Below are 17429 nucleotides of genomic sequence, written 5' to 3' on the forward strand. Positions count from 1 at the left end.
CACACTTTTTATCATTATGGCCTAATTTCCAAACCCTTAAATTACCATTTTCTCATTTTTGCTGGTATTTTCATGTGAAAAGGCAATCTAGTCTATAATGTTTTGCCATTTGTTGATTAGTAAAATCATGTAACCATAAGCAAATTCCTTTTAAAGAGTCGTTTCAGTGCACACATGTCATGACTGCAGAAAGAGAGCATATGACCACACTTACTGAATGAAAACACCTTTCATTGTGGTTCTCAAGTACAAACACTTTATTAATCCTTTTAATTTTTTTTACATAAAAGTTTTTTGAATTCATGAAAATATTTACACTTATTTACATAACAATATACGCTTTAAATAAATTACAGTGGTGAATGGTTGCTAATAGCATCAGAAATATAAGAGCAGCAGTGTTGTATAAAAATATATTTGGTCAAAACATTACGTGGATTCTGACTGACAGACGACATTCATGCGAGTTCATAACTTTAGTCCACCTCTTCAATGGTGGGCCCCTGAGCGCTGGCCCCTGATGCGCCCCGTGCCTGAGCTCCACATCCTCCAGCTGGCATCCCTCCCTGGTAGAGTTTGGAGATGACTGGATTGCAGACTTTCTCCAGCTCCTTCAGCTGATGTTCGTACTCCTCTTTATCCGCCAGCTGGTTGTTCTCCAGCCAGCTCACGGCTTCATTGCACTTCTCAATAACCCTCTTCTTGTCCTCCTCGCTGATCTTGCCTTTCAGGTTGTCGTCTTCCACACTGTTCTTCATGTTGAAGGCGTAAGACTCCAGGGAGTTTTTGGCAGAAATCTTCTCTCTCTGCAGATCGTCTTCAGCTTTGTAGTTGTCGGCCTCCTGCACCATTCTCTCGATCTCCTCTTTGCTCAGCCTGCCCTTGTCGTTGGTGATGGTGATCTTGTTCTGTTTTCCGGTGCTTTTGTCCGCCGCCGACACATTTAGGATCCCGTTGGCGTCGATGTCGAAGGTCACTTCGATCTGCGGGACGCCACGTGGCGCAGGTGGAATTCCCGTCAGCTCAAATTTGCCCAGCAGGTTGTTGTCTTTGGTCATGGCTCTTTCACCCTCGAACACCTGGATCAGGACGCCGGGCTGGTTGTCGGAGTAGGTGCTGAAGGTCTGGGTCTGTTTGGTGGGGATAGTTGTGTTGCGCTTGATGAGGGCCGTCATGACTCCACCTGCGGTCTCAATACCCAGAGACAGCGGGGCCACGTCCAGCAGCAGCAGGTCCTGCACGTTTCCAGAGGTGTCGCCCATGAGGATGGCGGCCTGCACCGCGGCACCGTAAGCCACCGCTTCATCAGGGTTAATGCTCTTGTTCAGTTCTCTGCCGTTGAAGAAATCCTGCAGAAGCTTCTGGATCTTTGGGATTCTTGTTGATCCTCCAACCAGCACGATGTCGTGGATCTGAGCCTTGTCCATCTTGGCGTCCCTCAGTGCTTTCTCCACAGGATCAAGCGTTCCCCTGAAGAGGTCGGAGCAGAGCTCCTCGAAGCGAGCTCTGGTGATGGACGTGTAGAAGTCGATGCCCTCGTACAGAGAGTCGATCTCAATGCTGGCCTGAGAGCTGGACGAGAGCGTCCTCTTGGCTCGTTCGCATGCGGTTCGCAGCCTCCTCAGGGCCCTCTTGTTCTGACTGATGTCCTTCTTGTGCTTCCTCTTGAACTCTTCCACAAAGTGGTTCACCATGCGGTTGTCAAAGTCCTCACCGCCCAGATGAGTGTCTCCAGCGGTGGCCTTCACCTCAAAGATGCCGTCTTCGATGGTCAGGATAGACACGTCGAAGGTGCCTCCGCCCAGGTCAAAGATCAGCACGTTGCGCTCTGAGGATTTGCCTTTGTCCAGGCCGTAGGCGATGGCTGCAGCCGTGGGCTCGTTGATGATGCGGAGCACGTTCAGTCCAGCGATGACTCCAGCATCTTTAGTGGCCTGTCTCTGGGAGTCGTTGAAATAGGCTGGAACTGTGATAACTGCGTTGGTCACCTTCTGCCCCAGATAAGCCTCTGCAATCTCCTTCATCTTCACCAGGACCATGGAGGAAATCTCTTCAGGATTAAAGGTCTTGTTTTCTCCTTTGTGTTCCACTGCAACTTTTGGCTTTCCTCCATCACTGACGACTTTGAAGGACCAGTGCTTCATGTCAGACTGCACTACAGGGTCATCGAACCTCCTGCCGATCAGCCTCTTGGCATCGAACACCGTGTTGTTGGGATTCATGGCCACCTGGTTCTTAGCTGCGTCTCCAATCAGCCTCTCTGTGTCTGTGAAGGCCACATAGCTGGGTGTTGTTCTGTTGCCCTGGTCGTTGGCGATGATCTCCACTTTTCCATGCTGAAACACCCCCACACAGGAGTAGGTGGTGCCCAGGTCAATGCCAATAGCAATTCCTTTTGGAGAGGACATGATTGATTTCAAGAAACTGCAGGAAAAAAACAAACAATTAGAATTAATTTCATATTCATACAAATTATCGTGCAATTATTTCATTATTAAATGATTTTTCTAGTCAACAAGTGAAATTCTCTAAATAACTAAGTTATTATTAGTTGTACAAGTAAAGCGCTAATTTTCTTTTCTTTTGTAGACAACATTAACACAAATTCATTTAGGACATTTGCTAGTATTTATGGTTATTATGCTCATATATAATAATGTCAGCAACATAAAGTAAATACCAGTCTGTTCATTGCTTTTTTTATCCTTATTGTGAAAACGGTAAATATAATTTTTTAGTAAACCAAAAATAAGATGAACATAGGCAGTCGACATGTAAAAAGATTACCTATACAAAGTTGATTTTTTGACATTAAGTACATAATCTCTATATAATTTTGATAAGTCAATAGAGTAAAATATATTGAGACTTACCTTAGAGTAGATTCTTAAATAGAGCGAATTAACACCTCGTCGGGGAAAAAGTCCTGTCAGGCTGCTCTTTTCTTCTTTGTCAAGTCGCTTCTCTTCGGTTGAGTGTCTCTGCGGTCTCTCTTTCGCCCTTTAAATACAGCAGAGCGCGCACCCGTTCAGACTCTACACTGTTCTGGAAGCCTCCAGTGAATTCGACCAATCAAAACACAGCAGGCAGCCGCGTCACTTCTTCAGCTGTCATCAAGAGGAGCCGCTGAGAGGAATGTTGTAGAGATTTCCAGAGTTTTACCGTGAAATTACGCTAAACAGCGGTCTAAAAACAAAACAAAACAAAGAGATTTTAAATGTTTTTCGTTTCTATATTTAAGTGCTTTATTATACCTAATAAATGAGAAATGTCCAAGGTATTCCGTTCGTGTGGTGTGTTGTTTTTCCAGCTAGTTGCTATGAATGAACAAACTAAAATGTTAAATTGTTTGAGATTCAGTAGAAAAAAGTTACTTAGTTTAAATGATATAAAAGTACAGATACTTATTAGAAGATATGAGGCAAACAGGTTTGTTTCAATTTGTGATGTTAAGCATTGATTGCTATTTTTCTATTTTATGCCCCGTGTAAAAGATGGCCTTTGTATATAATTTGTCAAACAACTATAGGGTGTACAATACTGTAAATCTGTTTAAAAATAGTTGCTTATTAATAAATTGTTAATCATAACAGCTGGCTACCATTAACGCATTTCACAGTATTTAGTAGCTTTAGGGAAAATAATTTGTAATAATTATGAAATAAATAGTAAAATACTTCAGAAAACATAATAATTCGGTGATGAAATGTCAGAAATGTATATGAAAAACACACAACATGCATTTACAGTGACCTCTGTTGGATTAGAATGACAACAATGAAACCATCTCCAAAGTTCCAGAATCATACAGCAAACCTACATAAATATTTAACTTAGACTGTTATAACCTTATATAACTGTATCAATTAAAATTTTCTTTGAAAGAGACAAGCTCAAACCTTTTGTTTTTAAGATAATACATTGTTTAGAAAAATAATCAATAAAACCGCAATTTAAATCAAACAGAAACATAGAAATGAATGTGGTTATTGAATGATCAGATTTAAACACAACTTGAACCAAGGCTTTCTACATAAGTTGCCAGAAAAAACAGCAAATTATTTTCTAATGCATGCATTTCTGTCGGAGCCACTTAAAACGATCAAAAAAAATATATTAAAAGTTCATCAATGACAGAATGAAAGATTATTAGGCTCGGTATTATTGCTATACCACGGAATGACCGAAAACTCTAGAAGTAACTAGAAGTGATGACGATGACGCGGCTCTGAGGGTGGAGTCATTCTGCTGTGCTGGTTTTTGATTGGTCGAACATGCTGGCGCGTTCGAGAAACTTCAGCGGCGGCTTGCTGGAAAATATAAAAGAGCAGCTGTTTCCAGTCCAGTACTCCAGCATAGACTTCGCGATAGAACTGTATACAGCGGAAAGCGAGACAGCGAGCGGACTGGGCCATCCAGACAACAAGCCATCAATACGCCTGACATAAAAGATCCAACAAACATAAAAGGTAAGGTGAAAATTAAAAACTAAGTTACCTGTCTTGTTTTTCTCTCTCTGACTTTCGCTATTTAATCAGCTTGCATATTAACATCTATCTTTATGTCATCAAATGCTTACAGAAAATAATGTTTTATTTGCTTGTACTCTGTTTCATGATTAGGCAATGACAAATATTTTATAAAGAGCTGCTTATTGCATTCTTAAAATTTTATTTAATGTAGTTAAATAATTATTTGTTATACATGCAGTAGTTATAATAATTCTAATAGTATATTATTTTTAAAGTGTTAACATACCCCAAAAATTGTCATATTTAGGAAACAATTATCTATAATTAAAAAAATAACATTAAATGATGTGCTGAAAATTATTAGTTTGACATTGTATTTATATTTTCCATTTGTCATTTAGCTTTTTTTAAAGACAGCTTACATTCTTCTTAACATACTAGAAAATTGTGTTGCCTGATAGTCATGTATTCAGAATTAGAAACAAAGTGCATTGACCAGTTTGACTTTATGTTGCTGGAGTTATTAGGTTATAAGCAGAAGAACTAATAATACTAGTAAATGTCCTAAATGTTTTTGCTTTAAGGTTGTCCACTGTCTTTTTACTTGTATAAGTACTACCTTAGTTATTATGAGATGTGCTATTTGTTGACTGAAACAAACATTAAAAATAACAAAAAAATAATTGCACAATAATTTGTATAAATAAAAAATTGATCCAAATCGTTTTTTCCCTGCAGTTTCTTGAAATCAGTCATGTCATCTCCAAAAGGAGCGCATAATAACCATAAATACTAGCAAATGTCCTAAATGAATTTGTGTTAATGTTGTCTACAAAAGAACAGAAAATTAGCATTTTACTTGTATAACTACTAATAACTTAGTTATTAAGAGAATTTCACTTGTTGACTTGTAAAATCATTTAAAAATGAAATAATTGCACGATAATTTGTATGAATATAAAATTAATTCTAATTGTTTGTTTTTTTTCCTGCAGTTTCTTGAAATCAATCATGTCCTCTCCAAAAGGAATCGCTATTGGCATTGACCTGGGCACCACCTACTCCTGTGTGGGGGTGTTTCAGCATGGAAAAGTGGAGATCATCGCCAACGACCAGGGCAACAGAACAACACCCAGCTATGTTGCCTTCACAGACACAGAGAGGCTGATTGGAGACGCAGCTAAGAACCAGGTGGCCATGAATCCCAACAACACGGTGTTCGATGCCAAGAGGCTGATCGGCAGGAGGTTCGATGACCCTGTAGTGCAGTCTGACATGAAGCACTGGTCCTTCAAAGTCGTCAGTGATGGAGGAAAGCCAAAAGTTGCAGTGGAACACAAAGGAGAAAACAAGACCTTTAATCCTGAAGAGATTTCCTCCATGGTCCTGGTGAAGATGAAGGAGATTGCAGAGGCTTATCTGGGGCAGAAGGTGACCAACGCAGTTATCACAGTTCCAGCCTATTTCAACGACTCCCAGAGACAGGCCACTAAAGATGCTGGAGTCATCGCTGGACTGAACGTGCTCCGCATCATCAATGAGCCCACGGCTGCAGCCATCGCCTACGGCCTGGACAAAGGCAAATCCTCAGAGCGCAACGTGCTGATCTTTGACCTGGGCGGAGGCACCTTCGACGTGTCTATCCTGACCATCGAAGACGGCATCTTTGAGGTGAAGGCCACCGCTGGAGACACTCATCTGGGCGGTGAGGACTTTGACAACCGCATGGTGAACCACTTTGTGGAAGAGTTCAAGAGGAAGCACAAGAAGGACATCAGTCAGAACAAGAGGGCCCTGAGGAGACTGCGAACCGCATGCGAACGAGCCAAGAGGACGCTCTCGTCCAGCTCTCAGGCCAGCATTGAGATCGACTCTCTGTACGAGGGCATCGACTTCTACACGTCCATCACCAGAGCTCGCTTCGAGGAGCTCTGCTCCGACCTCTTCAGGGGAACGCTTGATCCTGTGGAGAAAGCACTGAGGGACGCCAAGATGGACAAGGCTCAGATCCACGACATCGTGCTGGTTGGGGGATCAACAAGAATCCCAAAGATCCAGAAGCTTCTGCAGGATTTCTTCAACGGCAGAGAACTGAACAAGAGCATTAACCCTGATGAAGCGGTGGCTTACGGTGCCGCGGTGCAGGCCGCCATCCTCATGGGCGACACCTCTGGAAACGTGCAGGACCTGCTGCTGCTGGACGTGGCCCCACTGTCTCTGGGTATTGAGACCGCAGGTGGAGTCATGACGGCCCTCATCAAGCGCAACACAACTATCCCCACCAAACAGACCCAGACCTTCACCACCTACTCCGACAACCAGCCCGGCGTCCTGATCCAGGTGTTCGAGGGAGAAAGAGCCATGACCAAAGACAACAACCTGCTGGGCAAATTTGAGCTGACGGGAATTCCACCTGCGCCACGTGGCGTCCCGCAGATCGAAGTGACCTTCGACATCGACGCCAACGGGATCCTAAATGTGTCGGCGGCGGACAAAAGCACCGGAAAACAGAACAAGATCACCATCACCAACGACAAGGGCAGGCTGAGCAAAGAGGAGATCGAGAGAATGGTGCAGGAGGCCGACAAGTACAAAGCTGAAGACGATCTGCAGAGAGAGAAGATTTCTGCCAAAAACTCCCTGGAGTCTTACGCCTTCAACATGAAGAACAGTGTGGAAGACGACAACCTGAAAGGCAAGATCAGCGAGGAGGACAAGAAGAGGGTTATTGAGAAGTGCAATGAAGCCGTGAGCTGGCTGGAGAACAACCAGCTGGCGGATAAAGAGGAGTACGAACATCAGCTGAAGGAGCTGGAGAAAGTCTGCAATCCAGTCATCTCCAAACTCTACCAGGGAGGGATGCCAGCTGGAGGATGTGGAGCTCAGGCACGGGGCGCATCAGGGGCCAGCGCTCAGGGGCCCACCATTGAAGAGGTGGATTAAAACTCCTCATGAACTGAACAAACTAGACAAAAAAATAATTCTTTGATTATTTTAAGATGACTTTATTTAAAGTCTTATTGCACAGTGTGTTGGTTCACTATCTACTTAAACATCTTGATACAGTAAAATGTTTACATTTATTAAATAATGTTAAACTTTAATTTATTTTTTGTTTAGACCAAAAATAAGCTTGACCATTTTAAGAAATTGTAGTTTAGTTTTCATTTTTCATTCATGTTCATGTTGTTACATGTGACAAATTTGTGATAAAAATGTGTTAATAAAAGTGTTTGTTTTTTTAACATTGTGTGATTCTTTTAACCCTATTATCAGATATGGAACTATTACACTTAATTCATAAAAGTTTAGAAGTTATAATAAAGTTATAAAACTCCTATTAACACTTTTCCAAAATGGGTGCCATATAAAAGGTTAAAGGAATGGTTACCATCAAAACAAAAAATAATGTCTTTCTTTCAATTCTTAATAACCTATAAGGGTTTCTTCTGCTTAACACAAAAGAATACATCATGAAAATGTTGTAAACCTGTTACCATTCACTTCCTTGTTTGCTTTTGGAAATTAATGGTTATAGGCTTTCATTTTCTACAAAATATATTTGTGTTCAACAGAAGAAAGAAACTCAAAAAAACTTTCATTTTAGTGAATTATGCCTTTAAATCTTAAGCTATAAACAGTTACACCTCATGACCAGTAGATGGCATACTAAAACAAGAGTCAAGCAGCATAAACACAATTATACTTCTCACAATGGATCTGTCAAATAAAAGTCTTTCAAAATGGCCACAGGCTATAAAAACTGTCAAAACAACACAACAAAATGTGTTGTACATAACACACAAAAAATATCATGAATATATATACACAGCCAGTGATTTAAGTCAAACGGGCATTTTGTATCATCATTAGTGTATTAATTTTGTAGTATCTGACATGAGCAGCAGAGGTCAGTACAGTATGTCCTGACTGCAAAACTGACATCCACAAATACCAGTATCTCATGTCTGCTGCATGGGGGAGTCTTGAATGCTGGCATGAGAACAGCAAAAAGAGACTATGACATAATCCCCGTCGACTTTAGATACCGATCCCTCATCTAAACACCCCTCCAACACTAATTAACAGGCTTCTCCATATGGAACACTCAGTCCTTCACACCTATACATACACAAGACGTTTAATTACTATTAGTGCTATTATGCAGATCATCTAGAGCACAACACCATCTGGAGTTATATCGAATACTAAAGGGATTTTGATTGCCAGCTTGCAGAACACATCGCAAAGACGCTCATAAGTACATGAGGTGACCCTTACTTTGGTGCTCATATCATATTTCACTGATTTGAAGTGTCAGATGTGTTAGGTTGACGTTCAATGTATTTCCAAGAATAAAACAAGACAAGGGGCACAGGTGACACTCTCCACCATGGCATGTGTCTGCAACTGAGTATGACGTAAATGGACACATTACTGTAGGAGAAAACACTTCATTGTTTTTCTTACTCCAGGGGATAGTTCACCCCAAAATGAAAATGTACTCACTATTTAATCTCCTTCAAGTTTTTCCAGACTAGTTTGAGTTTTTTTCTGTTGAACACATATTTTGAAGAATGATGGAAAACAGTAACCAGTCACTTTCAAAGTAGGAAAAGCACATATTATGAAAGTCAATGGTTACAGGTTTTCAGCTTTCTTTAAAATATCTTCTTTTGTGTTCAACTAAAGGTAAAAAAAAAAGTCAAACAGATTTTAAAGTAAGGTCTGAGTACATGATGACAATTTAAATTTTTGGGTGAACTATCCCTTTAAAAAAAACTTAAAAGATGAATATTTAGCCACTGAAGAAATAGTCTAATGGCATTTGTGCAACGTTGTTTACCACATTTCCAATTTTAGGTTTTAAAAAACGTAAAATGGGGTGACATTTAAATTAATCACAATTCTAATGGGATTTTTAAAAAATGCTACAGTACAAATCTGTTAACTGGAAAATAGTAAGTGTTCTTACTAAATATGGTGAATAACCATATATTTTTTAATCAACTTTTCCAAAACACCTCATTTATGTTCATTTTTACCTCATTTTTAAATGTTCATTGTGTTATTTTATTGTTGTGTGCTATCTCTATGGTGTAAATGTGTACTTTTTTGCATATTAGTATCGTTTTACCTTGTGATAAACCAGTTTGGGGCAGCAGGTTGGTGCAATGGGTAGCACTCTCGCTTCACAGCTGGAAGGAGACTGGTTCGAGCCTCGGCTGGGTCAGTTTGCATTTCTGTGTGATGTTTGCATGTTCACCCTGTGTTGGCATGGGTTTTCTCCTGGTGCTCCGGTTTCCCCCACAGTCTAAAGACACACGCTTTAGGTGAATTGGGTAAGCTAGATTGTCCATGTGTGTGAATGCAATAGTGTATGGGTGTTTCCCAGTGATGGGTTGCAGCTGGAAGGGCATCCACTGTGCAAAACTTGCTTGATAAGTTGGCGGTTTATTCCGCTGTGGTGATCCCTGATGAATAAAGGGACTAACCTGAAAAGAAAATGAATGAAGCTGAATGAAACTGAAGCAGTTTGTGATCATTATTTTTCTAATTTCTAAATTATTCTAAAACTACGGCTTAATTTGACCATTTCTACAAAATTAAATAAATTAAAGAATAAGTAAATGTAATGCGTTTGAAAGCATAAAATTCTTGTTGTTTCAAGGATGAATGTTTTAAAATAATCTTAATGTATCCTTGAATGGAGAGTTTTAATATGCCATTAAGTAATTTTTGTTCTGAATTTATCTGGCTGGATTATTTGCTATATATTATTGTTACACTGAAGGACATTTTAATGGTTGATTGCTAATATATATTCTATTGTCAATATTTTCTTGTACTCTGTATAATACGGTGTTCGAGAGAGATTAACATGCTGCAATTTAAGAAAACACATGGAATTACAAAAAACACCAGCAAATTAAGAAAGGATCAGTCTGAAAGCCCACATGCTGCAAATAGTCACAACACAAACACATTTATAAAAATGTGCTGCATTCTCACAATGCAATGAATTAATAAAAAGCGCTGCATTTCCACAGCGCAAACAATAAAATGCTGATTTTCACACAACGCAAACAATTTACAAAAATGCACTGCATTTTCTCTCACAACACAATGAAAATGTTTCAAGGAGAGCCTAAAACGTGACAAACTCGGCTATTTAGGTTATGGGTATTTAGGCTAATAAATACTAAAGACAAGGGATTCAGGATATTAAAATAAACAAAAACTCACTTTTCAAAGATCACCTACAATTTTACTGAGCAATAGTCATGGCACAGTGGTGTTCATCACGTTTTTGGGTCCCCTTGAAACATGTTCATTGTGTTCTGTTCTTTTGTGTGCAAAAAAAAAATGCAGCGCGTTATCGAAAATCTTTTGCATTGTGAGAAAATGCAGCTTTTATTATTAATTTGTTTAAGTTGCATGAAAATGCAGTGCGCTTTATAAATTTGTTTGTGTTGTAAGAAAATGCAGCGCGTTTTATTAATTTGTTTGCGTTGTGAGAAAATGCAGCTCACTTTATTAATTTGTTTGCGTTGTGGACAATGCAGCGCGTTATCGTAAATTATTTGTGTTGTAAGAAAATGCAGCGTGTTTTTGTAAATTGTTAGCGTTGTGGGAAAATGCAGCACTTTTATTTATTTGTTTGCAGTTGTGGAAAATACAGTGCGTTTTCATGAATAGTGCTGTGCGAAAATGCAGCGTTTTTGTAAATTGCATTATGGGAAAATGCAGTGCGCTTTATTATTTTGTTTGCGTTGTGTGAAAATGCAGCTCGCTTTATAAATTTCTTTGCATTGTGGACAATGCAGCATTTTTGTAAATTGTTTGTGTTGTGAGAAAATTTAGCGTGTTTTTGTAAATTGTGTTTTATTAATTTGTTTGCATTGTGCAGCGCGTTTGACTTTGTTTGCGTTGTGAGAAAATCAGCACGTTTTACTACTTTGTTTGCGCTGTGAGAAAATGCAGCGTGTTCCATTAATTGTTTGCTTTATGGGAAATGCAGCACATTTGTGTGTGTGTGTGTGTTGTGAGAAAATGCAGCACGTTTTTTATAAATATGTTCGTGTTGTGAGGATTTGCAGCATGTGGGCCGTCAAACTGATGAACTTCTTTACTCAATTTGCTGCCGTTGTTTGTAATTGTACGTTTTCTTAAAATGCAGCATGTTAAACTCTCTCAGACACCGTATTATACAGAGTACAATGCAAATAATCCAGCCAGATATATTCAGAAAAAAATAAGTTAATAGCATATTACAACTCTTTATTTAAGGATCATTAAAGGTTATATTAAAATGTTCATCCTTATTAATACAAGGATTTTATTCTTTGAAACGCTTTACATTTACTTATTCTTTAATTTGTTTTCATAGAAATGGTCAAATGAAATGTTTGAGGCCATCAACATTATCCCACTAACTTGTATTAAACCCAGAATATTTCATTGACTGAACTGAGGCCATTAGTTTTAGCCTTCAGTAACACACTGAGCCGTCATTGTAACAGCTGCTGATGAGTTATAATGAGCACTGATTTAAGACGCTGATTAGGGCAATCATTCGGGCACTGGGCATGTGCGTCTCTGCTGCGACTGGAGCCAATAAACCACTTGTGCGCGAATGTGAGAACGTCATGTGTGAAATACAGCATTTCAGAAAGTACAACCCTCAAGAACGGAAGAACAATAAAAACATGAGCAGGACAGTAAAGTGAGTCCACGTGCGCATGTAGCAAGGGCAGATGCTTTTCATAAACACAGAGTGATCCTCCCACATTTAGCTGTTTGTTTGTTCCATAGTAACCCTAAATCCCAAACTAATTGTATGGGAACAAATACTGTAACTCTATAGTGGACAACTGCACCTTCTGATTTATTATTAGATTCCCAAACTGTACTCCTATACTCGTGTAGAATGTAGGCTGTTCTCCTCAAAGCTGATCCCACACAGCGCTGTGTACACCTGCTGCAGCTGCTCATAAACCAACCAAATATACATACAGTCGAAGACAACATTTTTAGCCCTCATATAAAATTTTACCGTATTAAAACATAATTATTTTAATAACTCATTTCTAATAACAATTTTTTTGTCTTTGCCATGATGACAGTATATTATATTTTACTAGTCATTTTGCAAGATACTAGTAGTCAGCTTAAAGTGCGATTTAGAGGCTTAACTTGATTAATCAAACTGTAAAACATGCCGAGTTCCACACAATTCATTTATGTTTTCCCAACACATAACAGTTAACTTAACAAATTTAAATGGATTGAACGTAAAAATTTAGGTTTCCTAAAAAAATTTCCAGAGTTGTGTTGATTCATCTTATTTTAAATAAGTAGCTTGAACAAGCAGAATTTTTTTTCTTGAGTGTAGGTAGACTAATAATCAGACAACAATGATTTGATCTGGAGTCAATTCGGGAAAAACAACTTATAAAAAGGTTTTATTCCAACCAAACAAAAAGAAACAAAACCGTAATAAAAATATAATAGGAAATATTTAGAAAAATGTCCTTTCTGTTTAAATGTCCCTGCTCTGTTAAACATCACTAGGGGAATAATTAATAAATAATTTCAATTACACAGGAGGGCTAATCATTTTGTCTTCAACTGAAAACTGGATTTTTTTCTTCATATAAACAATAGTACATAGACTGCCAGATTAAAGTTTAAACAGATGGAGAGAATGTGCACAAATCACTTCAGAATATCTGTATAATTGAGCTATTTACATATTCTTATTCTGTAACTTATTTACATTATTATTATTAATAATGATAAAATAAAAGTTCATTTTTAATACAGTTTTTATTTAGAAAATGTGATCCCCATATCATTTTCATTCATTTAATTTCCTTTGGCTTAGTTCCATTATTCATCAGGGTTCACCACAGTGGAATGAACCGCCAGCTTATCCAGGATATGTTTTACACAGCAGATGCCCTTCCAGCTCCAACCCTTTACTGGGAAACAACCGTACACACACATACACTAAGGCCAATTTAGTTTATTCAATTCACCTATAGTGCATGTCTGTGGACTGTGGGGGAACACGGAGGACCCAGAGAAAACCCATGCAAACACAGGGAGAATATGCAAACTCCACACTAAAATGCCAACTGACCCATATCATTTTGCAATATGTAATGCAAACACTTTAACTTATACTCCAGCACTTCAAACACACTCAGAAAAGACAAAACCTTATAATTGCCAATATTGTCCAAGTTCTTTTATGTTTGGATCTCAGCTGGACTGTGTTATGTCAACAACTGACAGAGGTGTTAAAGTGAACACTGACTTCCATTGTATGTTTTCCCCCTATGGTAGTACTATGTTACCTATGGTATCATGATAGTCGATGATTACTGGTTTTCAACATTCTTTAAATGATCTTCTATGTTCAACAGAAGAAAATTTTTTTTTTATAAAGGTTCGGAACCAATAGAGGGAGAGTGACTAAATGTTCATTTTTGGGTGAACTGTCCCTTCAACAAAGAATTTGGTGAATATGAAACAATTATTGAAATGTGAGTTAAATTATTGTTTACTTCAGTGGTTCCCAACCTTTTTTGCCTTTTCCCCTGGAAAATATTGTAAGACCCCCCTCCACATTTAATGATATTATCGCTTATATAAGTTTGCAGTAGGTATTATAAAAAAAGGTTGTTTTCAAACAATCAGTATGTTTATTACTTTATCTACATACGTTTATGCACAAATAATAGCCTAATGTAAAATATAAAAGCAAAACATCAGTAGGCCATTTGTACTGGGTACACCTTGAGGAATTGGGGATGAGTCATCTGCAAATGTCTTATTAATTTGGACGGCCTCATGCATTCGTTAGTGCACTGTGGCTGGGTCAGGGACTCTTTGCTTTGAGAAAATGGAATAAAACAGTTCATGTAACTATCTTTTTTTCGTGTTTCGTTTCCAGTTTTTTAGTGGTTTTCGTTTTTTCGTGTGTTTTGTTTCCAGTATTGCTAGTGCTGTGACCTGAAATGTTTGGAGCTTCCTCACGTGGGTCCAGTATGCTTGGGTCATGGCTATTAGCTGCTGAAGGCGAAGTAAAGACTGTTGTTTTTTGTAAAGGACGAATTACAAATTTGTCAATTTTTTGGTAAGCCAGGGGATAAAATGAACTAAGGAAAGGTGATCGTTCTCCTAATTGTCCACTGCTAAAAATGTTTTTTAAACCACAGAGGCCCCCCTGTGGGCTGGGACCCCCCTGTTGGGAACCGCTGGTTTAAAGAACAATATACTGCATTCAATACATTACTTAAAAACACAGAATTTTGGCCCAAAGTTTATCTTGTTAAACTTTCATTCTTAAAGTATTAGAACTGCTAAAGCTAAGTATCACTGCAATCCTCAAATGAGAAAATTAACAGTGTTATTTTGGGAATAATTTCGAGTGGTAGAAATTTAAAATGAAACTGATTAAATAATGTTGTGATTAATTAAATGAATTGCAAATTAGTTTTAAGTAATTACATCATGGCAAAGCGGTGGCGCAGTGGGTAGCACGTTCACCTCACAGCAAGAAGGACGCTGGTTCGAGCCCCAGCTGGGTCAGTTGGCATTTCTGAGTTTGCACGTTCTCCCTGTGTTCACGTGGGTTTTCTCCGGGTGCTGCAGTTTCCACCACAGTCCAAAGTTTCCCAGTGATTGGTTGCGGCTTGAAGGGCATCCTCTGCCTAAAATATATGCTGGATAAGTTGGCGGTTCATTCTGCTGTGGCGACCCCAGATTAATAAGGGACCAAGCCTAAAAGAAAACGAATGATTGAATGATTACAACAAAAGATTTTTTACTTATTAAGCAATTTTGTTCTCCAGAAGATTCATCTAAATTGATATATACAGTTATTGAAATGTTACCAACGTCATGCAACTTCAGTGAGCTTTTTGCCTGTTCAATGGCTGCGTTGACTCCCCACTTCCACCCTGATCTTGAATCAAGCCCTGAGCTTGATCTACCAGGTGATCATTAGAATTTTATTATGAATACATCTTGCAACCTTAAACACCCCCACGACAGATGAAAGAGGTAGCTGCAACTGCCCCGATCAAATGTAGAGGTCCACTGAAGCTTGGGGGTATCCCTAACCCCCTCTGCATATAATTGATTGACTTACTTACTGTATTTATTAGTTATGGATTTTAAATAGATTAAATTTTGTTGGTTTCATTATTATTATTATTATTATTATTATTATCATTAACTTTATCAAATAAATAAACTTTTAATAAAACAAATGTAATTAAATTTAATTAAATCACGTTGTAGTTTTTAGCCTGGACAAGCTTATAATTTTCTCATTTTTATTTTTTTCCTATATTGTAGATATGTTGTAATTTCGTAATAGTAATTATGCAAATATATTTACATATATAATGCATGTACATACAGTTTTATTAAAGAAAAATCTGTGTGCTTTTAATTCATTTGTTTTCATTTTAGAATTATTTTAGTACAGCAAGTCAATTATATTATTACTGAAATAATATATTTCAATCAACATTATTATTATTTCAGTAGTTAACTGTGTAAAATGACCACACTAAATATAAAAATCCAAACCTGCAATTATTTTAATGTGTATTTAACATGTATTGTATGTACCACCAGGATCATCACACTCTTGATGAAGATGACGATGATGATGATGATGAAGAGCGGCTCCTGTCTCTCACTGCTGGAGCTGAAAACACAGCGGGCTGCTAAGCAACTGTACTCATGCTTGGACCTTGTAAGGCCAGAGCTGCAGCAGAGCAAGAGGTGGACAGCCCTGAAGCACAGCTAAATATAACCTGCAGAGAGAGAAAGCCAGAGGCTTGGTTAGTTAGTTAGTTAGCGAGGGTGTTGGGCTTTCTTTGGGATCTCCTCTGCCCTCTCCTTTTTCAAGAATACCCAAGGACGACCCTCACTATTATTAAAAGCGGTAAGAAGTCGCAACTCCCCCCCGCACTGAAATGTTCTGCACTGTAAAAGCCGATAACTGTTTTATCACAGCTGTGGCATCTGACGTACATCTGACGCGCAAAAAAACAAGCTCTCCGGTATATGTTGTTTGTCCTTGCTTTTATGATGATCTGCAGATCTGTTTCATAGACATGTCAAAGTACTTTCAATCAATGTTTTTTTTCCCTTTTTAAACGTAATATAAAATTACATAATATAAAATGACTTTTGTCATAAAAATATTATTTAATTAATTAATTAATTTAAATATTTTCACATGATGCAAATATTATAAAACACTTCATAAGGTCTTTTTAGGAAAACATTTTTTGTTAATAATATAAATAACAATAATATTAATAATAATACTTATTATTATTATTATTATTATTATTATTATTATTATTATTATTATTCAAGGTGATTCAAAAATGTTTTTCAGAAATGTCCAAGAACAAGAGTGGGTGTTTCAGGACAACTAAATATTGAAATGTTGACTACACACAGTATATATATAAAACTATATACTATATATAATATATTTATAATAACTATAATAATAAATATTTTACTATAATTGAGAAGCTATTATATTTATTTTTATTATTTTATACTCACACACACAAACACACACACACACATACATTCATTCATTCATTCATTTTCTTTTTAGCTTAGACCCTTTATTAATCCAGGGTCGCCACAGCGGAATGAACGGCCAACTTTTCCAGCAAGTTTTTACGCAGCGGATGCCCTTCCAGTCACAACCCATATCTGGAAACATCACAAACACTCATACATACACACATTCACACACTACGGACAATTTAGCCAACTCAATTTACCTGTACCGCATGTCTTCTGACTGTGGGGGAAACCGGAGCACCCAGAGGAAACACACACAAACGCAGGGAGAACGTGCAAACTCCGCACAGAAACGCCAACTGACCCAGCCATATATACATATAT

The 17429-nt window shown here is 38.0% G+C and overlaps 2 protein-coding genes and 1 long non-coding RNA gene across 6 annotated transcripts in view; 2 read left to right on the forward strand and 1 right to left on the reverse strand.

Moving 5' to 3' along the window:
* The window catches only part of LOC137490006 (uncharacterized), a 58038-nt gene that overhangs the window by 38051 nt on the left and 2558 nt on the right, over positions 1 to 17429 (forward strand). For 2 of the 4 annotated variants that reach the window (XR_015480830.1, XR_015480829.1), the window contains exon 4: positions 16128 to 16277. This is a non-coding gene — a long non-coding RNA (uncharacterized LOC137490006). Of the gene's footprint in view, positions 1 to 16127; positions 16441 to 17429 lie in introns of all 4 variants that reach the window. The other 2 variants (XR_015480827.1, XR_015480828.1) reach the window with 1 other exon arrangement.
* Positions 234 to 2979, reverse strand: hsp70.2 (heat shock cognate 70-kd protein, tandem duplicate 2). The gene is made up of 2 exons (NM_001362360.1): positions 2874 to 2979; positions 234 to 2424 (listed from the first exon to the last, which is right to left on the reverse strand). Exon 2 carries the CDS (start codon positions 2406 to 2408, stop codon positions 477 to 479), a length of 1932 nt encoding a protein of 643 aa, NP_001349289.1. The 5' UTR covers positions 2409 to 2424; positions 2874 to 2979; the 3' UTR covers positions 234 to 476.
* Positions 4362 to 7717, forward strand: hsp70.3 (heat shock cognate 70-kd protein, tandem duplicate 3). Its single transcript, NM_131397.3, has 2 exons — positions 4362 to 4469; positions 5468 to 7717. Exon 2 carries the CDS (start codon positions 5484 to 5486, stop codon positions 7413 to 7415), a length of 1932 nt encoding a protein of 643 aa, NP_571472.2. The 5' UTR covers positions 4362 to 4469; positions 5468 to 5483; the 3' UTR covers positions 7416 to 7717.

Source organism: Danio rerio, chromosome 3 (genome assembly GCF_052040795.2).
Source record: "Danio rerio strain M-AB ecotype USA chromosome 3, GRCz13ab, whole genome shotgun sequence".
In the NCBI taxonomy this organism is placed as follows: Eukaryota; Metazoa; Chordata; class Actinopteri; order Cypriniformes; family Danionidae; genus Danio; species Danio rerio.